Source organism: Leuciscus leuciscus, assembly GCF_965113295.1.
Source record: "Leuciscus leuciscus genome assembly, chromosome: 24".
Lineage (NCBI taxonomy): Eukaryota > Metazoa > Chordata > Actinopteri > Cypriniformes > Leuciscidae > Leuciscus > Leuciscus leuciscus.
The window spans coordinates 21346230-21371003 of record NC_138723.1 but is presented as its reverse complement, the minus strand read 5'-3'; the positions used below and the strand labels follow the sequence as shown (position 1 = coordinate 21371003).

General features: G+C 36.6%; 4 protein-coding genes across 6 annotated transcripts; 3 read left to right on the top strand and 1 right to left on the bottom strand.

Moving 5' to 3' along the window:
• Positions 1–23: 23 nt before the first annotated feature.
• On the top strand, positions 24–6226 carry eva1c (eva-1 homolog C (C. elegans)). The gene is made up of 9 exons (XM_082156970.1): positions 24–80; positions 638–958; positions 1756–1952; positions 2203–2326; positions 2398–2550; positions 3435–3578; positions 4048–4125; positions 4217–4303; positions 4678–6226. The coding sequence occupies exons 2-9, from the start codon at positions 844–846 to the stop codon at positions 5094–5096; spliced, it is 1317 nt and encodes a 438-aa protein (XP_082013096.1). The 5' UTR covers positions 24–80; positions 638–843; the 3' UTR covers positions 5097–6226.
• A 341-nt stretch (positions 6227–6567) lies between these two features.
• On the bottom strand, positions 6568–10044 carry cfap298 (cilia and flagella associated protein 298). 2 transcript variants are annotated; one of them, XM_082156976.1, is made up of 8 exons: positions 10026–10044; positions 8980–9139; positions 8591–8758; positions 8443–8510; positions 8172–8330; positions 7620–7751; positions 7185–7280; positions 6568–7059 (listed from the first exon to the last, which is right to left on the bottom strand). In XM_082156976.1, the coding sequence occupies exons 2-8, from the start codon at positions 9116–9118 to the stop codon at positions 6949–6951; spliced, it is 873 nt and encodes a 290-aa protein (XP_082013102.1). In that variant the 5' UTR covers positions 9119–9139; positions 10026–10044; the 3' UTR covers positions 6568–6948. The 2 variants fall into 2 exon arrangements, with proteins under 2 accessions (XP_082013102.1, XP_082013101.1); XM_082156975.1 differs by lacking the exon at positions 10026–10044 and adding an exon at positions 9428–9489.
• A 26-nt stretch (positions 10045–10070) lies between these two features.
• Positions 10071–15892, top strand: LOC309488666 (heat shock factor protein). Of its 2 annotated transcripts, none has more exons than XM_082156969.1 (12): positions 10071–10326; positions 11600–11708; positions 11807–11937; positions 12054–12169; positions 12577–12652; positions 12731–12792; positions 12893–13007; positions 13181–13269; positions 13450–13590; positions 14139–14235; positions 14341–14449; positions 14589–15892. In XM_082156969.1, the coding sequence occupies exons 1-12, from the start codon at positions 10216–10218 to the stop codon at positions 14753–14755; spliced, it is 1323 nt and encodes a 440-aa protein (XP_082013095.1). In that variant the 5' UTR covers positions 10071–10215; the 3' UTR covers positions 14756–15892. The 2 variants fall into 2 exon arrangements, with proteins under 2 accessions (XP_082013095.1, XP_082013094.1); XM_082156968.1 differs by having other exon boundaries at positions 10072–10326; positions 13151–13269.
• Positions 15737–24712, top strand: LOC309488668 (cytokine receptor common subunit gamma-like). The gene is made up of 8 exons (XM_082156971.1): positions 15737–15892; positions 19060–19147; positions 19231–19403; positions 19499–19635; positions 19907–20072; positions 23046–23145; positions 23259–23355; positions 23451–24712. Exons 1-8 carry the CDS (start codon positions 15811–15813, stop codon positions 23697–23699), a joined length of 1092 nt encoding a protein of 363 aa, XP_082013097.1. The 5' UTR covers positions 15737–15810; the 3' UTR covers positions 23700–24712.
• Positions 24713–24774: the final 62 nt, after the last annotated feature.

Genomic DNA, 24774 nt, shown 5'->3' with positions numbered 1-24774 from the left:
CCCTCTGCTGCAACGGAGTAACAATTTCACTTCATTCTCAACGCGAGGTTCGTACAATAGCAGCCAGACGACCCTTCTCGGTTCGTATGGTTTTACTAGAATATTATAAACATGACCAAACTCATAATACTCAGGCAATCAATTATTAAAAAAACACACACACAAATATGAATAAACATGTTCTTGTAAAACCATCTTTTAAACCAGGCTATATGTAGACTTTATAAAGGCTCAGGGGTCCCAAAAGTTTAGCTTCAAAGACAGTCGGTTCAATAATTATATTAAATATTATTGATTGTAAAGGCAGTTTAATCAGATTGGTTACAATACTGTTGGCAGTGTCTCAACTCCTACAGCACTGCCAATTTTAGGCATTCACCGCCACGCCCCGTTCAAACGTCCTATTCCTCATCCTCCTCAAAAATCACTTTCTGAATGTCAAGAAGTCTCTTGTTACTATTTGTAGTCTTGCTAAATACCATAAAATCATCAATATTCGAATACATAATGCGAATGTCGCTGTTTTCAGGCACAACTGACTTGTTGCGCACTTGTTATTTCCCATAGGCTGCAACACATTGACTGCGTCGCTTTGAAATGTTTTCTTTTTGCCTTATATCTTCTGACTTCTTTTTAGATTGAAACGATTCCGAGGAGTTCGCTTTCTTAGACTTTGGCGTGAAAGGAGTGGGATGTCAAAGTCGTGATATGAGAATAATATACTTTAGCGGGGTGAGATCCCTGACAGGTGAGAGAGAGACGGGAATTCCTGACAGCCTTTCTTTCACCAGCACGCGCTTGAATGCACGCGGCTTGATGCAGAAATAATTGAAGAATTTGAACATGATCTCAGCGCTGCACCCAAGAAGCTGCCGTGCACCTGGGCTGTGTGTTCAAATACTTTACACTGTTCTCATGCTGTGGACCAAAGAAATGGATGGACTCTCGGATTTCTCAAGTGAGTCAATAATGATGATGAACTGTAACACTAAAAAATATTTATGAGTGCAATATTCAATAACAATCATAATGGAAAACGATTAAACGAATTTATACAAATAATTTGTATTCATTTAGTTCAATGGATGTTTTTATTAAGTATACATTCTAAAATAAATACACGTATGGATCAATGCCAAATCCTCCGTGATGGTTTCATCAATGTTTGAATTTTTGTATACAATTTCTAAAAAATATTTTTTCTTTAATGGCACTAAAATGGCATAAATAAATCATAAGATACCCAATAATTTAATTATTAAACTTTTATAATAACTTTTATTAATTAAAAAACTTTCACAAATATATAAGTAATATGTATGTGAATACTGGACAATCACACCACCGTGAAGTCTCTCAAAAAAAAAAAAGACTTTAATTTTGAAAACAAAAAGTAGTTCATTGTAGAAGAGGTGTATCCAAATAATATTTTGCATGTTTTTTGAATCGCATTCATAATGTATGTATGTATGTATATGTATATATATATATATACTGTATATATATATATATACTGGACAATTACTCCATATTAATCGCACTGATAATGTATTTTTAATGAACTTATTAGATCCATTAGATTCATATATAGTACATACTGGACAATTACACCATCTATAGACACATTTGATGTGAAGCCTCACAAAAAATTAAAATAGAAGAGGTGAAATAATATTTAGCATGTTTTCTAAATCGCGTTCATAATGTATTTTTAATGAACTTATTAGTTTCTCCCTCCCAAACCTCTTTCATTAGATTATCTGTTTAGGATCATCAACAGTCAATCAGCTCAAGTCTGTGATGGAGATCTCCTGCTCCTCAGGTGTCCACGACACTCCACCATAACTATTCAGTCTGCATTTTATGGACAGAGTGAAACCCTTCCCGGGATCGTGCCAGGAATGAGATGCCAATGGCGTAATCACAGCTGTTCTGCTACCACAGCGCTGCAGGTGAGGAGCCTGAGCCTTGCTTTCAGGAAAATAGACCTTTAATTGTGCATCCACTAAACACTAACTTGATTAAGTCATTTTAGTACCTTTTAAATAGTCCCACTGAGACTAGACTTCTGTGGCAGATCTTTTTCACTTCTGGCTCAGAAAATATAATGTGTTTTCCAGAGTCAGGACAAGGCTATGCTACATTTTCCCTTCCTTTTGTATAACACACAGTCGATGGTCTTTGATTATCCCTCTCTATTAGAAAGTGCTCTCGGAATGCCAGGGTCATAGAGATTGCCAGTTCCTGGTTAATCATCAAGTCTTTGGCAGAGATCCCTGTCCTGGAACCCCTAAATTCCTCCATGTATCATACAGGTGTAAACCTAGTAAGTATTTCCTTCTTTAAAGCCTTAATTGATTATTTCTTCCTCAAATATTTATAATGTTTGCCTTACAGCAGAGCACAAGAAGAAAGTAACATGTGAGGGAGATCGACTTCTGCTGCACTGCAAGTATCCAAAAGTTCTGAATATCTACTCTGCTGTTTATGGTAGACCGCTGGAGGAGAAAGACTTGTGCCCAGCCGAGGAACGAGAACCTCCACCATTTGGTACGTTTTTAGGTTGAAGTCAGATTTATATTTAATATTACATTGATTTAATGGTAACATTTGGCTGTGGGTTAAATCAGTGGTTATCAACTGGCTTGCAGGCAGAACCTGATTTCACCAAGAGCAACATGTTCCTGGATCAACATCTTTGTTGATCCTGGAACAAAATTCCAATCATCCAATCAGATCTGAGTTTGCCCAGTTTAGACTCTTTTTCAGCACACCTAAAAATCACTATTGCCAAAGTGTGATTCATCTTGCTCTATTTGTTAACCAGTAGCGCATGCAGTGAATACGTGTTATTCTTCTATACCAACTTACGTCACAGCCTACGATTCAATTGGTGTCATCATCGTACAGTCTACGTAGTACGTACCCAAGTTTATTAGATCCAGTGTGATTTGTTCTTATAGGATTGCCAAAATCGCACTGTCTGTAGTAGGCATAACTCGGCAAAATCAGGGTGTGTATGTCCCAAAACAACGTAGAATGCAAATAATATAATACTAACATGCTAAATTAATAAAAAAACATAATTGCCAGAACACAATGTACCAGTACATATCTGAAAAAAAATACTAAAACATATTTTCACACTATGCTGAAGACATTTCATCATCACCCACAGGAATCTTATTGTAAATCTTATCAAAGGTTTTCATTTGATTTATTTGACAAACACATAGACATAGAAAAAATTATTAAAACATACAAATATCTGCATAGCTGGGATAACAGAATAAATAGACAAATTTGTGCATTGTTGAATATGAGTCCATGCAGTCTATTTATAAAGTTCTTAATTTGATTTGAAGGAAAAAACCCTTTTTTTGTGGTTTGTACTGTATAATAAGCCTTTTTTTCTTTTCTTTTTTTTTTTGCAGAATGTCTTTTTCATGGAGCTGGTGATGTGGTATCCAAAATCTGCTATGGCAAACAGAGGTGTTTTTTTACTGTAGACCAGGAAAATTTCAAAGACCCCTGCCCTCCTGGAACAAAAAAGTATATCACCGTCCTTTATGCATGCGGTATGAACACTCTTATATCCATCAGAATCTTCCTAAAGCAAAACCTATTTGAGTGTGTTCTTGAAATGTCTTGAATTTTTTTTTAAATTAAAGTTACTGCATGACATGGCAGATTTTAAATAAGTTTCCCATTGATTGAGAGCGTGGGAAAATACTAACATATGGCCTTTGTCTCATCTCAGTTTGTTGATTAACCCGTCTGTTTTCTTCCCGTCCTTAAATTACAACGAAGACAAAAGTTGTTTGGGAATAAAAATAGGGAATGAGCCTGGCATTTTGTAGCTCTCTTACACAGTTTCCTGTGTAAGACTTCCTGTGATTGCTTTGAATGCCAGGCTTTTGTTACTGATTGAAGGCAGAGTCAGTTCACAGGAAAAGTAAAGATTACTCATCATCGTCGTATTGAAAGATCCTGGGAGATACCGACTGGGAGTTGGAAGTTGTTAACTTGTACTGTGCCTTTTTTCAGTTCCACAAAGTTTACTCAAGGAGGCTGATCCCAGAAGTTTCCAAACTACCTCAGTTCCTGACCAGAGCACCAAAAAAGGTGACAGTACACCATACAGTTCACTTTATATAGAACTGTGCAGTGGAGGTAAATTAACAATTAAACTGTCTTATTTTATTGTTATTCGTAGGGGAACAGCCAGTCATAAGAAGTTCAAAGTTTCCAGAGAACAGGATTATTGTCAGCAATTCTTTAATGGCATATTTCTACATTACAGGTAAACTGAAATATTTAAAATGTCTTAAATTGAACATAGGCTACTTGGACATTTTTTATGATCCCAGACCAGTCAACATAAAGTAGCACAAAATATAAAATTAAAATCCCCTTTAAAATGAATGTTTATTTATATAAAATTCTATAATAAATAATTATATCATTATTTACTCACCTTCATGTAATTCAAACCTCTATGATTAGAACTTTTAAGAATCTTCATGTATCATTTTATTGAACTGTTTATGAACTGTTATACTGAAAATGTTATTTTTTGTGTTCCTCTGAAAAAAATAACTGCATATGCATGAATGACATGAGGGTAATTTTTTTTTTTGGTCAACTATTCTACACGAGTACTTTTCTCTTGCTCAGAGCATTCGGAGATGGCAGGACTACTCTTCACGTCAAGTGTTTGCGTGGGCCTTCTGATTGTTCTAATAGCTGTTTCAATGCAGCTAACCTGCAGTAAACATCTAAATACACCTAGAACATTTAGGAAGAAGAGTGGAACAACCAATCTGGAAGAGGAAGAGCCAATGAACCAGGATAATGATGAGGAAGAAGATGAGGATGAGAAAGGGTCACTGATGGACAGTTCTAACCTGGCAGAGATAGACAGGAAGGTGCATTGCTGGGAAGATGTGACATACACCACAGAGGCAGCAGAGCTGATGGAGAGAATTGAACGCAGAGAGCTTGTGATTCAGGAAATCAGGATGAACGCATACCTCAATGGAAACACGTGCATCCTGCAGTCATACATGCCAGCTATTACACAGAATGTGCAGTAGCTGTAATTTCAACCAAATGGGAGTTCACTTTTTGAATGTTTTCTGTTACCAAAACACTGCGATGAAAGATGAAGAGTGTAATTTCTGCAACACTTTTGCTAATCAGAACTGCCAAAACTGTCTTCAAACAGGTTTCCTGAACACTCCCCTCATCTCCTATTAGTCAGCCAAACAAATGGCCCACCCCAAACTCACATTATTTGTTGAGCTAATGTTGCTGTTGTTGGGCAGCTCAAATAAGTGAAGAAAATATCACATTTTAAACGGGAATGTCTTTAAAAACATTGCCAGGTGCCTTACTTAAAAAATTGTAAAAAAAAAATAAATAAAAATAAAAAGATCTGGCACAGAGGACATAACACAGGGCTAGCGATACCTGACATGTTTTAGTGATTAAATTAAAAGTTTATTTATATAAAAGTAGCTGTTAAATAATATATGTGGTATTGAATGTAAATGCAAATTAAGATGGCAAAACTGTTTTAATTAAAAGTGTATATTTAAATGTACAATAAAAAACAAAAATTAACACAAACAGAATGTTCTTTTATTACACATCACACTCAACTTTCATCTAACCTCTTTCTAGTGAAACCACATCTCCCGATACTGTAACCTCTCTTTTGCCTTGAGGAAAATAATATGTTCAGTAACTCCTTCTCAACGCTCTCCAAATGAACTCTGTGGTGCCACAGCAATCCTGAGTGCTGCTCAGAAACATCCTGTCTTTAAACTGCATCAAGTTTCAATTGAGCAATTGCCAGAGGCACAGACAAAGAAAGGAAAGGTGTTGCATCCTTTTGCCAATGAATTAGTACATGGAAATCTTGTCTCATGCTTGCATTACACACACATTTACATACAGACACATTAATTAAAGGATTAGTTCAATTCAGAATAAAAATTTCCTGATAATTTACTCATCTCCACGTCATCCAAGATATTAATGTCTTTCTTTCTTCAGTTGAAAAGGTTTTTCAGGAAAACATTCCAGGATTTTTCTCCCTATAGTGGACTTCAACAGGAAACAGCAGGTGGAAGTTCCAAATTGCAGCTTCAAAGGGCTCTACACGATCCCTGCTGAGGAATAAGAGTTATCTAGAGAAACGATCGGTAATAAAAAAAAAACATTTATATACTTTTTAACCACAAGCTCGTCTTGCACTAGCTGTGATGTGCCATGCATTACGTAATCACGAAAGGTCACGTGTGACGTAGGCGGAAGTACAGACCTAGTGTTTACGTCAAAAAAAGTCAAACGCCCTTTACAGATAAAATAAATAAATAAAAGGTAAAACAACGATGTCTGATGATTTTGAAGTTGGAGGAGAAAAGTGTTTCGCCCTACCATACATTTTCCGCCTACATCAGGTTACCGCCTGACCTTTCCAATGTGATTACGTAATGCATGAAGTCGTGGACGTGCATTTGTGGTTAAAAAGTATATAAATGGTTTTTGTTTTTTTTTAGAAAATGACTAATCGTTTGGCTAGATAAGACCCTTATTCTGCGGCTGGGATCGTGTAGAGCCCTTTGAAGCTGCATTGAAACTGCAATTTGGACCTTCAACCCGTTGGTTCCTATTGAAGTCCACTATATGGAGAAAAGTTCTGGAATGTTTTCCTCGAAAACCATAATTTCTTTTCGACTGAAGAAAGAAAGACATGAACATATTGGATGACATGGCGGTGAGTAAATTATCAGGAAATTTTAATTCTGAAGTTAACTACTCCTTTAAAACCTTTCATATGTAATTAAGGCATCAAATTGCATAAAAATGGCTGTAGACGAGTTTAAGGTCTCTGATGTGCCAAACAGTTATTGTAGAAAATCTGTGATTTTCTCTGTTAATCTATCTTGGGCCCCATTTGATATTTGTGAGTCCCTGGAACTGTCTTTTTAGGGCCTGTCTGTCCGACCAACTGGACTGAAGATGTGTGTCGTCATCTACCTCTTCTAGTTTCTAGAGCAAAACAGACAAAACAATGATGAATGCTCTACAATAAAATATAAAACACGTACACACACACAATACAATATACAATGAGGATATAAAATAAAAACAAAAGAATTAGAAGCTTCACTCACTTTCAGTTCTTCCTGCCTCTTGTAATAGTGCAGCATCATCTGTTTTTGTTCATCTTCACCTACTAGAGGTTCTCGTGCTGGTGCGCCCTGGCCTCTCTATAATGAAAACGTGAAGATGGTGATCAGTTTTCATTTCATTTAATGGAAAACCATGGCCAAATTGAATTATTTGCAGATATGTTCAAACACCAGGGGCCGGTTGCATCAATTAGTTATCTTTTTTCTTTCTTTAAGACTTTTCATACATTTTTTAAGCCAGATACATAAAATCTAGATTGATCTAATTTGATACAGAATTACAGAAGACTGATTACCCCTAACTAACTGCTAGTTGGTCATACTAGTTCTTAAAACACAGTCTTAACATGTTTATGCAACTGGCCCCAGATCAAGGTCACACACAAAAAATTACTAAAATTCACACTTAACACTTACTTTCTGAATTTTCACTATAATTTTCGTTTTCTCATTTTTCCCAACATAATCTTGCAGCTTTTTGCCCCTCTGCAGTTCTTTAGATGCCCACCACAGCTGAGCATCTTCATCTGGGATCACTTGTAATGAGGCCTGCAGTGGAAAGCCTTCATATCAGTATTACAGCTTTTATGTTCATCAAACAAATAAATAAAATTGCACTAGTCTGTTTTATTTATGAAGTTAAAATGCAAACCCTGCAATGTGCATGTAGTTATTTAAGAGGAACATTCCACCCAAAGATTAAAAGCTTTCATTTCAATCATCATTTACTCACCCTCATGTCATTTCAAACCTATATGACTTTCTTTCTTTTTCAGAACACAAAAGAAGATGTTTTGAAGAATGTTGGGTACCAAACAACATTGAAGCCCATTGACTTCCATTGAATGGGCAAAAAAAACACTAAGACGTTTCTCGAAATATCTTCTTTTTTATTCCATAAAAGAAAGTCATACAGGTGTGTTGTAACACAAGGGTAATGACAATTTTAAATTTGAAAAAATCTCAAACCTGTGTTCCAGTAAGATCCTCTTGATTTTCAAACTCCATCCTAATTGGATCATGTGGAGGCAGTCCCATTGGGTAAACTATCATCACAGCTCCTCGCAACTGGTCTAGAGCCTCTTTGACCATATCCATGGTGACACAGACGTTTGCTCTTACTTGTTTCTATAGACAGAAGAAAAAAGATATAATTATATAAATAAACATACATACATATATAATTATATACACACAATAATATCAGAAGGGTAACAATGTATTAAGAACAGCTTCATACGTTTGAGATTAAAGCCTTGGCTTCCTCCATTGTTTTCCTTAAAACATCTTTCATCTTCTCATTTGGAGCTAAATGGAAAAGTAGAGCACAGTTATACCAATTAATGAGGCAATTCAAACTTAAACTTTAAATGTGACATGATGACTACCATGTCCATTTCGACGTCCAATCTCATCCTTCTTAAACTCAGCACCACCGCTGGGAATGCAGCGGTCTTCCCATTCATCCTTTAGTTTGAGCTCCATGATCTGATCATCGGCCAGGCCCTGCATATTTGGTGGAAGAGAGATCCCATGATCTGCCAGCTCTGGAATTTCTATGGAGATACAAATGAAAAGTGTCATGGTTGTGCATTTTTACACTTGTGAGTACTTGACTTCTATCATTTGCTAACTTGTAACTGCCACTGACAAAATACATGCATTTTTAAAATCCATTTAACGTTATGTATGAACTTGTCGATCAAGAACATAAATTAGCTAAACCCAAAGAATATGAGGCATTTTTACTGTTTTCACCACAAACTCATTGTCATACCAGAGCAGATCCTGTCCACTTTTAATCTTCCATTGTAGACCGCGCTGATCTGCTGGGACAGTGTCTCAATAGAGACATCCACTGTAGTATTGAAGAGAAACTGACTCTCATCTCCTCGTTTGACGTGCAGCTGAACCATCTCTCACTTGCTGAATCAGTCCTGTGCAGGAATATTATAAATCTGAGATTTGAAGGGAAAGTATATAAAACCACAGGACGACAAGTGAGATGTTTGAGATGTCGAGCAACTCGCGGCTGAGTGTGTTTGTGTGTGTTGCCATGGCACCCATAACATCGCGTTTCAAGAAAATTCTAGCATGCTGTGCGGGCACGTCGCAGAAAATATGATTTTGAGGCATGAAATTAATAATACAAGTAACAGAATAGAAATCGATAAATAATGATTTTAAACTCATTTCCACTATCAAATTAATCAAAATATACTTACTCTTGATTCAGTGCACCAACACAACAGGCAGCAGACTTTTACTGTCACGATACTATTTCCACAGGAAGTGGCTAATTCAAAATAAAAGTCTCTTTAAACGCTTAACGTTATGCGTCACCAAAGAGTCAGATTATAGGTTCACTCGTTTTTAGTTTCATACAAAGTAGTTTACTTAATTAATTTAACACGAATTTTAGTTTTCAATAATTCTACATACTCATGTGCATTCACTTATATAATATACATGCGTGATAAATATTTACTCACTGGTTACTGTAAGGGTTTATGATTTATTATAATTTACACATTTTTTTTATAATAATCTAAATTGTATAATTTATTTATGATTATATAATTTACATTTATAAGTTATTGCATATAATAAAACCATGCTGTTAAACCACAACAACGTTAATTTGTCTAATTAATTTAGACGCGTAAAAGATTTAGCTGTTGTTTATTATAATAAGACAAATTCGGGTATTTGAGCCTTGAAAGGGACTTTGTTTGAGCTCTTTATCAGAGTATATTTTCATACAGCAAAAGTTCATTTATTTTAAGTGAGTGATTATGTAAGACAGGCAGGTAAAATACGTACAAGACTGATGTGTACTATAGAGAGCCATGTTGATGATTGGTGGATAGGGACAATGGGGTGTGTCGCAGCAGGAATATTCACGTGTTGGTCAGCCTGGGACTCCTCACCGTTTATATACTGTCTATGCTCCTCACACTCGGCGAATGTCTAGAGCAGTGTGACATTTATCTTCACAGAAGACAGAAAGGTTATGATTTTAACAGGAGAGATGAAACACAGTAATAGTGTCCCAGCATTTGTCAGCAAACTTTGGGCACTTGTAGAGGCTGAGTCAACGAACGAATTGATCTGCTGGAGCCAAGTGAGTGTTTTATGTAGAATACAGATGATTTAATTTAACTTCTGTTTATTAGATAATTGTTATATAGTGGTTCTTTATTTACAGTATTACATGTCTTGTATATATCGTAATACAAACAACAAACAGTACAGATAAGATTAACTCTTCAGAATATGAACTTCACAATAATAATAAAGTCTTCAGAACTTCTTGTTATTCATTTAACATTGCCCAGTAGACGTTTATTCTGATGTAATCAGGTGCCATATTAGTAAAACGCTGTCTGACCTAGTTTACAAAACAGATCCACGTGTACTGTGCTGATGTCGGTGGAGGTAGCTCGCTATTGGTCCACTGTCCGTCCAATCGCTGCGCATTATATTATTAGAACTTGCGAACTAAAGTTGCCTGCAAGAATGAGTTTGGATTGGAACAGCGCGCTCTGAACAGATGCATCATGTGACAGATTTCGGAACGTCATGTTTCCGCCCCCAAAATAGAACGTTTATCATAAACATCCATCAAAAAAAAAAAAAAAAAAAAATCTGCCTTAGACTAGAAATGACTAGAGAGTAGAAATGTTTCTAATTAAATAAAGTAGAACCTTTATTAAACACCATTTAAATTATTTAATATTTTTGTTATGTATTTTGAACAATGCAAAGTAGTGAATTGAAAGTTTTAAAGTGTGATATTTTTTACTATTACAATTGAATGACTTTATGGATATTAACTTTTTGTATTATTCAGTTGTATATGTATGCAAATATGACTTTATTTTCCTTGAAGTTATTTTTTTTTAACAGAACCACCTATATATTATATATAACCACCATAACAATTATATTAAGTATATTATGCTGAATAAATCAATAATTAATATGTACTATATCAATGATTATATATTAAAATGATTTATTTATTAATGTTATTATATATCAATATTACAGATATTAATTGTTTTACTAATATTTAACTAATCTGAATTGTTTTTCTTCAAGCAGGCATTTGTAACAAACACTAGTGCTTGCACATTTGAGTGCACTAGTGCCTGCCTTATTCGATTGTGAGTTTTTATAAACATGAGCTGTGCAAAACATTTCAGGTTAAAATAAGTAAACTGTAATAGAATTCAGGAAGCAAACTGATTATAGAAAGAAACCTGCGTTATGTTGATGAGTGCAAGTGACCTTCAAGCTCAAAATAGTGTTTCATGCCAGACCAGAATGCGCTCTTCTTTAGAAGTAGTTTAACAGATATAACAAACCACATCCGCCTGTTTCCTGTCTGTTAGGATGGCTGCAGTTTTCTTGTCCAGGATGAGCAACGGTTTAGCAGGGAAGTCCTGCCCCTTTACTTCAAACATAGCAACATGACCAGCTTTGTGCGCCAGCTTAACATGTGTAGGTGTTCAGCTAATGATGATAAGATATACAATGATAATATATGTATCAATATAGCATGATAGATGATACTGTATGTGTCTGACCTCCACATACAGATGGCTTCCACAAAGTGGTACATGTAGACGCCGGCTTGCCAAAAGCTGACGGGCAGGTAAATTGTGTTGAGTTTCAGCACGAGGACTTCCACAGAGCTCAACCCCATCTGTTGGGCCTCATCCGCAGGAAGGTGAAGCCGATAAACCTTATCATACTTGTGCTGTACTCAAACTGCAGTGATATCTGCAAAGCAGTTGCTATGCTAAGTAAGATACATTTGTGTTGTATATATGATTTCATGACTAGGTGTCAGTTAGCCGTGGAGTTGAAGAGGGAGGGCAGATCTCACAGGTACTCGTTCAGGTTAGTCATGTCAAAGGCTGGCAAGACTCCTCAGACCTCAAACTCATGGCTTTGTGCAGGTGAGCCTTCCTCCAAGACAAGTACACTATTCATCAGTGTAAACCTACAGTAAACTTCAGCCTCGTTTGTGCACTTAATATATTTTAAAATGTAATTCATTCCAATAAAGGCAAAGTAGAAATTATTCAAAAATGCTGCTTTGGTGCTCAAGAAACATTTCATCTTATTATCAAAGTTGAAAATAGCTTAATATTTTAGTGGAAACCTAGTTCACTTCACATTTTTCAGGATTTTTGGATGAATAGAAAGTTCGAAAGAACAGCATTCATTTGTAATAGAAATCTTTTGTAACATTATAAATGTCTTTACTGTCACTTTTGGTCAATTTAATGCATCCTTGCTATACTTGATTCTCTACCATGACTAAAAAGAACCATTTTTTTTAACCATTTATCCGTTCCTGAAGGGATAACGAGAGTTTGTGGAGAGAACTGGACTTGTTAAGACAGAACTATCAGCAGCAGCACAAAATCATACGCAAGGTAAATGAAAAATACACATTTTATATATATATATAAATGGCACTATACACAACTGATCCTTATTTCACTTCTTTTCAGATTATAAAGTTCATCATCAACAGCGTCCAATCAAATGGGATCAAAGGTTGCAAAAGGAGACTGTAAGTTTTACTTAAAGCACACAAAATATTCTTAGTCAGTGAGAAATGCTCGTCTGCTCTTTTAGTTCTCACTTCTTGCATCACATTTCCTTTCAAACAGCCCTATGATCGACAATTCTGTCGAATTTCAGTCAGCACCGAAATACGCCCGTTCCTTCAGTGTTAATCACACCCAAAGCACTTCCTCCCTCCAAGAAATCCCTTCGTTGCAAGAGGTACCTGCTAAAATCTTAGTTTGACCTACTTAAATTATTAAGTGGTAAATTATTCCATGTTTAACATATGAATTATGAAGTCACTTCATCAAACACAATGCTGTTTAGTTATAAAAGTAGCTCGATTTCTGTTACATTGAAAGGAAGTGACACCACTTTGGGTTTCTGGGCAGCTGGATGCGTCACCTGCTGACGTGTACTCAAATGGTACGATCATCTCTGACATCACCAACCTGCTGGATCAAACACCTGAGCCTATCAAGTAAGACAGCAGCAGTCCACCTGTAGTCATCATCCTCTACACACACAGGAGTCATGTTTTGTATAATTATAATCTTTTGAGGTTTTTAAACATTCTTCTTTAATGTGTAAAAAAGGAAATGAAAGTATTTTTCAGAGATTCAGTTTCTTTTCTGGTTTCGTTCCTTTTTCTGTTTTACAGAGAGGCTGAGACAGAAAGCCTTCCTGTAACTCTCCAACCATTCTTATCCCCCGCCTCCCCGACTCTGCCCTCCATGGAGCTGGCGTTGTCTTTGCTGGATGACCCGACTGTCCAGGAGTTTGAGGAAATACCCTCGGAAAGGTTCGTGCCTGTCATTTATTTGATCATTTGTAACTCATCCCTGTTCTATCAGTAACTCTGTACAATACTTCATTGGGCTGCACAATGTGGGGGAAAGTCTAATAGTGATTTTTATTATCAAAATTGTGAATGTGATTTTCCATGTTTGTTGCCACAAAAAAAAAAAAAAAATATAATATCAAGATGACAAGAAAATAAATATATTAAACAAAATAAGAAATATTACTAGACTATTTCACTCTAAAAATAGTATTTAAGAAAAATTGTATAATAAAATAAGTACAACTGTAAAATTATAATACTAATATTTGTGTCTTAATCTATTTTCAAACGTTAAACCACTGAGCTTTTATTTTGACAGGAAACTGCTGGGTTAAAGCTTGTCTTTTGCTGGCAACAGGTTTATAAATGCTTCTGGTGAAACGCAGCAAATGTATTTAATTTAAATAAATCGCTGGCTTCGCCATTTGATAATCGCACCAAGCCACATCATGTTGACTTTAATGTTCATCTCTAATATTTCACTCCCCCTCTTCTCTTGAGAGCAGAATTGATGTGTCTGATCCACTGGAGCTTATTGACTCCAGTTTAGCAGCGATCCGCTCCTGCTCTCCACCTTCACCAGACCTGGACAATTTCAGCAAGGTCTGGCTTGCAACATCACACAACACAGAGGTTATTACAAGAGCGCAGTGCTTGAGTTATACGTAGTTAACATATCTGATGTGTCTGATTTCTTGTTCATGTTAGATCTTTAGTCCTGGCTGCCATGTTTCCGCTGTTAAAGACTCTATCACAGAAACCAAGATCAAACAGAGAGGCCAGAATGAAGCTGACACGCTACCTCAAACCGACACAGGTATTCTCCCACGCTTCCCTCTCACACCATCCTAGACCCACACATGAATTTCCTGCACAAAACCACATGAACTCAGAACTTACACGTTTACACATTTTTTTTTTCAAGTTTCTCTGTTAAATATATTGTTTTTGTGCAGTTATACAGCAGAGAAGCCTGCAAGAAAATGCAGACTCGGAGCAGGAGCGCTATGATGGTGAAGAGTATTCAGATATTTTACAGTCTCTGCTGCAGATGGCGCAGGATGCGTCCAGCTTCTCCTTCACTAACACTACACTGCCCTTAGAGCTCTCTTTTGTCATTTAAAGCTCTACTGCATGGGTCATTTGATATTGTGATATGGTGGTTGATAGAGAAAAGTGCTATCTGAAACGGCCCAGTTGAGAGTTGATAGTCCTGTCATTTGATTAAGGGTTCAGGCACGTTTTGATATTTGTCAATTGGTAAATTATATAAATAATGTACATTTCTTTCATTTTCAGATTGATTTCACAATAACTTTTAGTCTAATTTCATGTAGGGGAATGCAGTAGAGCAAAATGACAGAAAGCACTCTGAATCTTCTCAATGTTTTAAAAAGTCTGTAAATGGTGGAATTTTTTTTGTAAACTCAACCTCTGAATTGGGTGCTGGTTTAAAGTCAGTATTTGTGTGGGAAGGTCGCCATGATGAGAATTAGATTTCTAAATCAGTACATTTACATTTATAAATCCCCCTTTTTTTGGCACATAGAACTAATCTTGTACGCAAGTTACTTGATATTGATGTACCATATAAATATAAAAATATATGTACAATAAAACTATCAAAATGTATCATAGCATCTCTTACATATGATGCAAAAATATATTTGATTATCAGTTTGTTTAATGGTTTATCTTCTTCAGAACAGTACATTTCCCCACTGAAATAAAGATATGGTAGCCAATTGTATGATAGCACAGAAGTGCAAAGTTTGTTTACAATATGAATTGTGATGTGAAACATTTATTTTGTTGTACTTGATTGTTATATACAATGTCTACATGTAACTAAAGGTCAGAATATATATTTATTCCTTATACATATATTAGTATTGCTTATTTTAGGTTTTTGATAACAGTGTGTTTTTATGTAAAAGTGAACTGTAATAAAAAATTTAAAAAAAGTTCTTCTAATTCCTATTTCTTCTAAATCCTAATCTAATTACTATTTTCTTTTATACACACATTTAGCATTCAGTTCTTTTCATAACAGGCAGTGAGCAAAAAAAGTGGTTTCTGGTGAACAGGAAATAGATACCTCAACCCACAAAGAGCAGATACATTTAGAGCAGAACAGTGAAGACTGAAACAGACAGAAAACAAGTGAGTTATGTAAACATGTCCAAGATGATATTACTAGTAGTCAGTCTTTTCCTTGGGAATATTCCTTCATTTACATTTTCAGCATCAACCGAACCGAGTGAGTATCATATAACTATTTTGAAAATAAAATGTTTTTTTTTCTTTATTATTAGATTTGACATTATGTTGCCTTTACAAAACATATAAAACCTTTTTTTTTAAAGATTTACCAAAGTAATTTCGAAACGACTTAAATCAGGGTAGGGTACGTCGTATTTTTATTAATTTCCTCCCCATTTTGTGGTTTTATATACAAATTATACGGAAGTAATGGTTGTGCAACATTTAAGATGTTGAAATATAATATGTTAACATATATAGGGCCTAAAAAGTCTGGCCACAGAGATTATTTCATCAGAAGAGGTGACCATTCAGTACTACTCATGAAATTGTGAAGTTCTTCAGAAACCTGTCGCTGAGAAGTTGACAAAATGTTCAGACGATTGCTTTCCAAAATGTCTGATCTGCCATGCCGTACACGCAAATGAGTTACAACCTTTTCGGTTTAGTTTTTTATACAAATTACTGTATTAAAATAGTCTAAGAATTTTTATGCAAGACATATGAGTTTACTTTTAAGTTTAATCAGTAAGATTGAATAAAATAGTGTTTTTGACTTAAAAAAAAAACATACTTCCTGTATGTAACCGTGTCTGTCTGGTCCTCTGGGGCCTCATTTATAACCGTTGCGTAAGCACAAAACAGGCCCTGAAAGAGGCGTACGGCATACCATGTATCCAGAGTTATTGTCAAAACAAGCATCAGCTATCAATATCAAAATGATTTAGCATTTCCAATTTATGTATTAAATTATTATTATTATTTTTGTATTATTATTATTATTATTAGGGAAGGCCTATAGGCTATTTTTATTATTAAACTAACAGGCTATTATAATTAATTTGCCACGCAATAATTTCATAGCGCATCACCGCATAACCAACGCGCTTGTGAGGATAATAAAATATTACATAGAAGCTTCCTCCTTATTGAAAATTGTCTAAAACATTTAGGTCGATTACAATGAATTATAGGCATATAATTAATTATTAACAGTCTATAATATGTCCGAACACTGCAATAATTAGTCATCAATGAAAATTAAAAACAGCTTTATTTCAAAAACATTGTTTAACAAATTATAAAAGAGGCACGGTATAGATACATCGCAGGTGGCTTGGAAGACGTGGGTAATGGTTAATCCAACAGTCATTTGTAGCTAGTTTGATCTACAGTTTGATCTTCCTCTTTTTGTTTTTTGTTTTGTTTTGTTTTTTGCTGCAGATGAAATGGTTAAACTTGTGTTTTCGCGCAGGCGCAGTGAGGGAAAAAAACACTGAGTTTAGGGCAATCGGTTCGTAGCTTTGCTTCAACTGTGCGATATAGTCACGAGGAGCGGCCAAAATTTCCGACATGCCTGGAATTCATCCGACCATCCGATTGCCGGTGTTGAGCCGAATTTCAACCCCTGCCAAATTATTACCCCCCTAGTATTGGTAGGTTTAGGATTAGTTGTGGGGGAGGGGTTAGGATTAGGGGTGGGGTGGGGTTAGGATTAGGCAATCAGGTACTGACTTCAACAAGGGGGGTAATAATTTGGCAGGGGGTCAAAATTTGGCACAACACCTGTCGGGAGAGGTTAATCGCCTCTCGTTTACCCCTGTACACTGCACGACAAACGACGAACGACAAAGCTGAAAATCGGCCCGACCCGAAAAAGAGTCGCAGGACTCGAGTCAGAATTCGGCTCAAAATCGGACGAAAATCGTACAGTGTATGCCCGCCTTTACAATTCTACGTTGTAATAATGTTGCGAGTACATAGACAGCGACGTTGCCATAGCAGAAATGCAACATGTCACAGACGTTGCCACAACGTAAATGTGTTTGCTGGGTTTAAGATGCGTAATTATTTATTCAAACACAAGCTACAACTTCATTGTCTAATGTGACATTTATTTGAACATCTTCTGGTCAGGTATGACAAATATTTAACTTTATGTCAAAAGTATGAAGCCAAAATGACTTTAATGATGAGTAATTGATTTCAGCACTCCTTGAACAGGCAGCGATTTAAGCGTGCAGCCTACTTGTTGCACGTTAATGTTTTTTCCTTTTTTTTGGGAAACGCACAGAGAAAAAAGTTGGGTTGACGTCAATATCCAACTTCAGACTGACGTCAACATCCGACCTCGACCTCAGGCTGACGTTGGGTTCTGACGTTAACCCAACTTTCATTTCTTACCAAAATCCAACGTCTGTCCGACATCGGATGTTGACGTCAGTCTGACGTGACGTCAACCCAACTTTCATTTCCAACCAAAATGTCGGTCAGACAGATTTTGGTTGGAAATGAAAGTTGTAATAATAGTAATAATAATAATAGTAATAATAATAATAACTGACTGGGATTTATAAAGGGAATTTTGCGCAGGTTCTGGCGTACGCACGGTTTTATAAGTCTGATGCCTTGTCCAAATACCCACACTTAAGGTCTTGGCCACTTGAGAGCGCGTTTACGCGACAGGAAGTAAGTGCGCAAGACTGCCCCATGTTTTAAAAATGGGACACCATTCGGAGCGGTATTCGAGGCTAAGTGTATCCCATCATACATTATGTCCGGGACCTCATGTGCCCCGAAATTGCGAGATGTCGAGGAAAACATTCCAATGTAATTTAAATTAATACTGTTTTTATCACTTAATTAGAAGCACCACCATTTTAAATTTGTGTCTTCTGTTAGTTACAAAGCGACTACTGAACAGACTGAAATGCAAAGTATTGAAAATATAATAAATAAAATCTCTGTAAGCACTTGCATTTTTTGCAAGACAATAAATATGTCCCATCGAGTAATCAAAAGTCTCTTGCAGTCTTTACGCCTACTTGAACACTTGGGCCAAATAGAGGAAATACGTCATGCAAGTAGACAAGTGGTCAAGTGCAAAGACCGCAAGTGTGGGTACAGTATTTGGACAAGGCATGAATATTTTTTGGTGTACGCCATTTTTGGCTTCCGGGCGCACGTACACTTTTAATAAGGATCCTAAGCAATGAGACCCCTGATGCTGAGCATCCTCTATGGCCAAACAATATGCATTACAAGCTGTACTTTTTTTTTTCTTATAAATTGAACCTCAGGAGTTTGTAAATAAATGAAGGTTCTACAAAGTATACCCAAGGTGCATTTACTATACACTATACTGTTTCTTTCATCTTTACCCAGAAATAAACTGCCTTGTCATAAATCTGGACTATGTTAACTGCACATGGAGTGATCATGGGCTCAAGTACAATTACAGTTTCAAGAGCAGGTGCGTATGTTGAACAAAAAAGAAAAACCTGTAATTTTAGATGAAAATATCAAGACAAACAATTTTCTTTTGATTTCTCTTAGGTTTTCACATTACGACATTCTGGATTGTTCTACATATCACAAGATTAACAGTGTTAATGTGGGCTGCAAGTTTCCCTACAAAAGAACACAAAGGTTTAATTCGTTGAAAACATGGCTGTACAGTGACAGTGGCAGTTTGGTGACAGAGCAGAACCATACTCTGAAAGAATATGGTATGAAAAGTTATTCATATTTCTTATGACTTGACAACAACTGTATGGCATTAACTGGTTGATGGACTGATACGTTATACTGTGTTGCTAATCAGTGAAGCTTAACCCTCCGTTCAACCTGTCTGTGGTGGAGAGAAAAGATGCTGAACTGTGGCTGTACTGGAATGTCACGAATGATGACAGCTGTATTGAGAGTCAAGTTCGTCACAGGACAAATAACAATGACTGGAAGGTATAAAATTTGTATTATAAAAATTAATTCTGATTGGATGAGCTACATTTGAAGCATGTGCAAATTGAATATTTATTTAATACAGCCTCTCACAGCTTATTAAAAGCTTGTGCTGATATTCAGACAAACAGCAAGATTGTGATTTGATATTGCCTTTATGCAACTATTAAATAAACGAATAATTGAATAATTATTGTTATGCATTTCACCTTATGGTCGTCTGATAACCAGACACAAAACGTGGCACAGTTAACAACTTCTCTCTCTCCAGAACCCCAGTTCGGGCAGCAGGACCTCCTTCATTTTGACTTTTCCCTCCAAAAAACGGTATGAGTTCCAGGTCAGGGCTCGAATCTCATCATCCTGCGGAGAGTCTAAGTTTTGGAGCGACTGGAGTGAGTCTGTGTACTGGGGATCTTTAAAGACTAACGACACAGGTACCAATGCAGGACAAACTTATCACATCTTATCTCTAGTCACTCACTGATATATGCCTATACAAATGTTCTTTACATATATCAGTGGGCGTGACACGACAGATCAGTTTATCACAATCACAGCCAATCAAAACAGTTCTCTCTGCTTTCGCACGCTCTTACACTCGCAACGCACTGCAGCGCACATGTATCTTGTCATTTTCTTATCTTCTGTTATGCTTCACCGGATTGGATGCTTTTTATGGATTTACATGTTAGAACGTGAGGTATTTGTCATAAATTCTTCACTTCGGATAATTAATATACTTGAGGATGATATTTCAGGGTTTATCCATTAAAGATGGGAGTCTCTCACTATTTACACACTATGGCAGAGAGTACCAATACCCACACATGCAATCATTGCACTCAACCACTTGTCTACTTACATGACATATGTTGTGTTTGGCCCAAGAAAGTGTTAAAATGGGCTTCAAGAACTTGACTACCCGATGGGGCACGTTCACACTTGCCATGTTTGGTTCGATTAAAACAAACCCTGGTGTGTGCAGTTAATTTGATTGAGTGTGAACGCTAATGCGAACCCTGTTGCGAAACAAAACAAGCAGACCGAGACCGCTGAAAAGGTGGAAAGAGACCCAGGCCCTACATCCGAAAATACATCATTTATCATGATGGTGATGAGCAAAGGACTAATAGCACTGCCCTGAGGGGTCCTGTTTTCTACAAGAAGCTACCAGATATTTTTTCCCCAATTCTCACCTGAATAGAGCGTCCATACAGGAAATCTTTCACCCAGTTAAAGGCCCTACCGTCCTACTCCCAAAATATCTAATTTAACCAACAACCCTTGTTTCCACATCATTTCATACGCTTTCTCTACATCTAGAAGATTGTCACCACTGTTTCTCTATTAACCTGGATTTCCTTATTTCATCTTCCAGGCATAGCACTGGATCCATTGTCCCTCTACCCTTCCTGAATCCAGTTTGAAATTAAATTCTAACTCTATAGTATAGTCTAAGCAGTCTTCCTAATGCTATCTCACCAATAAAAGACAACATGATAACATATTTCATCTCCTCCTAGCGATGCCATCCCTTCACTGGTAATCACTCTCTCCATCTCTGCCTTAGAAAAAGGTACACTTAATGCATCGTCCACTTCCTCTCTTTTTTCCAAGACTCCAGGATATGCCTTCAATGTCCTTCCCTTCCTTTCTTCCAATCCCCCTCTAGGTTATCAGAATTGTGTATTGCTACAAAAGCTTTTGCCATCATCTCTGCCTTCTCCTTGTCTGTCACTGCCTTCTTCCCACTGACCAGTACAGGGTAGTCCCATTCCCTCCTTACGCCACCCATCTTACTTATCATACCCCATACTTCTCCCACAGGTGTTATTCTACCTATTGAGCTGCATAACTCACTCCAGTAATTTCTCTTAACCTTGCGTATTGTCTTTTTTTACTAATGCTTGAGCTCTTTTATATTGAAAGAAATGGTCATAATTATGAGTCCGTTTCAATTGCCTCAAGGCCGTATTCCTACCTCTTACAAATTCTCTGCATTCCTCTGTCCACCATGGAACCAATTTCCTTCGCCTTTTTCCAGAATTCTTAGGAAGAGTTTCATTCGCCACCCCTCTTATAATTTCTTGGAAACTATTATGCCAGCAGCCATGTCACCCTGTAGCCCAAGACTGGTTGCCCACTGAAGCTAAGCAGGGCTGAGCCTGGTCAGTACCTGGATGGGAGACCTCCTGAGAAAACCAGGTTGCTGCTGGAAGAGGTATTAGGGAAGCCAGTAGGGGGTGCTCAGTGCTCACCCTGTGGTCTGTGTGGGTCCTAATGCCCCAGTGTAGTGATGGGGACACTATACTGTCAAAAGAGTACCGTCCTTTGGATGAGACGTTAAACCGAGGTCCTGACTCTGTGGTCATTAAAAATCCCAGGATGTCCTTTGGAAAAGAGTAGGGGTGTAACCCTGGCATCCTGGCCAAATTTGCCCATTGGCCCCTGTCCATCATGGCCTCCTAATCATCCCCATATACTGATTGGCTTCATCACTGTCTCCTCTCCACCAGTAAGCTGGTGTGTGGTGGGCATTCTGGCGCAATATGGCTGCCGTCGCATCATCCAGGTGGATGATGCACATTGGTGGTGGTTGAGGAGATTCCCCCCTTCCAAATGTGAAGTGCTTTGAGTACCCTGAAAAGCGCTATATAAATGTAACAAATTAATTATAATTATTATACTCTCTATCAATATCCATATCTCTAATCTCCCCAGATCTGTCTAGAAATATACGCCATAAAAGCTGACCAATCAGGTCGAACATATCCCTATGCCTTTAGGTTCGGTATATCTAAGTTCGGTGTTAAAAATGCCAATGGGAACGCTAAGCTAAGCAGGACTACATGTTTTTTTTTTGGGGGGGTCCAGACAAAACGAACCAAGTGAACTAAACTACAAGTGTGAACACACCCTTTATTTACGGATTTATTTCCACATTTTAATGTTCAGTGCTTTAAAATAAAGTTCTAAATGTCTGTTCAGTAGTCTCTATGTGACAACTGACAATTTAGTACATTGTAAGAACACAAAGGCTTGTAATTAAGTGATAAAAAGCAGTTGCAAACGTTTTACAAAATACACATACCCATCTCAGCAACAATAAAATGTGCAGCACTTTGTTTTACTTCCAAATTATATGTAATATATATTTAAATTAGCCAATCTCACGATTTCAGGGCATATGAATTCCTGAATTCCTGAACATGATGATTGATGGGATACACAAAAGGCACTCCGAGGCAGCATTAGAGATAGTGTGGATTTAGTGTGTATTAAGTGCATTTTTACCATACTAAAGCATAAAAATATCATAATATGTTTGCAGAGATTTAGGAAATATGCTAAGTTGAAAACAATAATGAAAAGTGCAGCAGTGGCTTTAATGGCAACTCTTTTCCCAGAGAGTCTGGCTCCTGTGTCTGTGACGACACTGGTGCTGTATACAGTGGGAGCCACAATAATACTCGTCATACTCTCCTGCTTGCTGGTCCGTAGTGAGAGGTTAGAATAAAACATTTTGTCCATTAATTTTAAACATTTTAGTTTAATAATTTTCAACAATAAAAGTCTATAAGTGTTTTATTTACTCTAATCTAATGTTTAATGTTCCTTAGATTAAGAATCATTTTAATACCAGTGGTACCAAATGCAGGACGAAATGTAAGCAAATACCTTGCATCCCTTTTTGACAATTATGATGACAGTATGGAGGTAAGCAATTTTTTTGTTTTTTAGTCATGTACCTTGAATTTGTTTTTTAATTCATAGAGGGGAATGTGAGAATATATCATCTTTTTTTCACACAGAAATGGCTGTCCATGCCTAAAGATCTGGAGAACGGCTTCAAACCCAATTTCACAGAGCGTGCCTGTCCTGTGCGCGAGTACAGAATGGTGTCCCAGTCCAGCAGTGACAGTGAAAGCATCCTCTCAAACCCAACAGACCTGTCGTCAGATTACCAATGCATGCATAGCTATTCATCAGCCTCCACCATAGCTGGACCTGCTGAACCCCTACCAACCCAGGACCCATCTCCAGTGGATAACCCAGTCTAGGTATATGTCTAGGTATAATCTGACGGAGGCAATTCAGTTTAAGAGTTTAGAAATAAGTGTTATGAAATTAGAATTTTGATTGATGAAAAGTAGAACATTTACAGGTGAAAAAAAATTGTTCATGTTAAATAATAATGAAATCCAGTATTGGCATTTTGCACACATTTTGTTTTAAAAAATCAACTCAGAGTCAAGTTACATATCAAAACAAGGATTGATAAACATTTGAATGTTTTAATTTCTTATGTTCTTTTGTTTAAGCAGGATAATGTAGTGTTTGTCATTTTAATTGTTTTTTTTTTTTTTTATAAAGATGCCGTTCATTTTCTCCATTTTAGTAGTCATGCAAGCATTTTTCATGTGTTTTTTCCCCAGATGGTTTGCTCTTGTTCAGTTTTTTTTATTCATTTGTGTGTATTGTGTGTTATTCTGTAGTTACAGGTAGGAAGCCTAGTAAAAGATTGTCTACTAACATTTTTGTTAAAGCAATGAGCTTTGTATCATAGTGTAAGATGTCTCTGATAAGAGATATATTTGGCAGAAAGAAGTAAATTCTAGAGTATGATTTGTGTACTGGTGGGAAAAGCCCTTCACCTTCCAAACCATGATTTAGAGTGCTTAATAGTTATTTGTGATTCATGCTGCTGCCAACTGGAAATGTAGTTGCAGTTTCATTTCAAATAGTTTTATTTTAACTACAACTGTTTTTAATGTATCTCTTTGGGGGGAAAAAAGTCTTAAAAAGGCATTTGAAATCTTAAAATTAAACAACGTTGGTAGCACCTGTATGTTGCTGAAATGTATATTAGCTGTATGTTTTCATCAGGATTTTTTGCATTTGTAGCATGTTGCTCATCAGTAGTACTGAACAACATGTTTTTGGATGTTTAACATTTACAATGTATGTGAACTTGCAATTTTAAGATTTAAGATGAGTAGATGTTTGTACACAAATATTATGTTTAAAGAATGTAATGCTTTTAAAATCACTGAATAAAACCAGCTAAACTACAGTTTATCACAATGTTTGTGATGATTATTTACACATTTGGAGTAAATGATTATTCTTATTTAA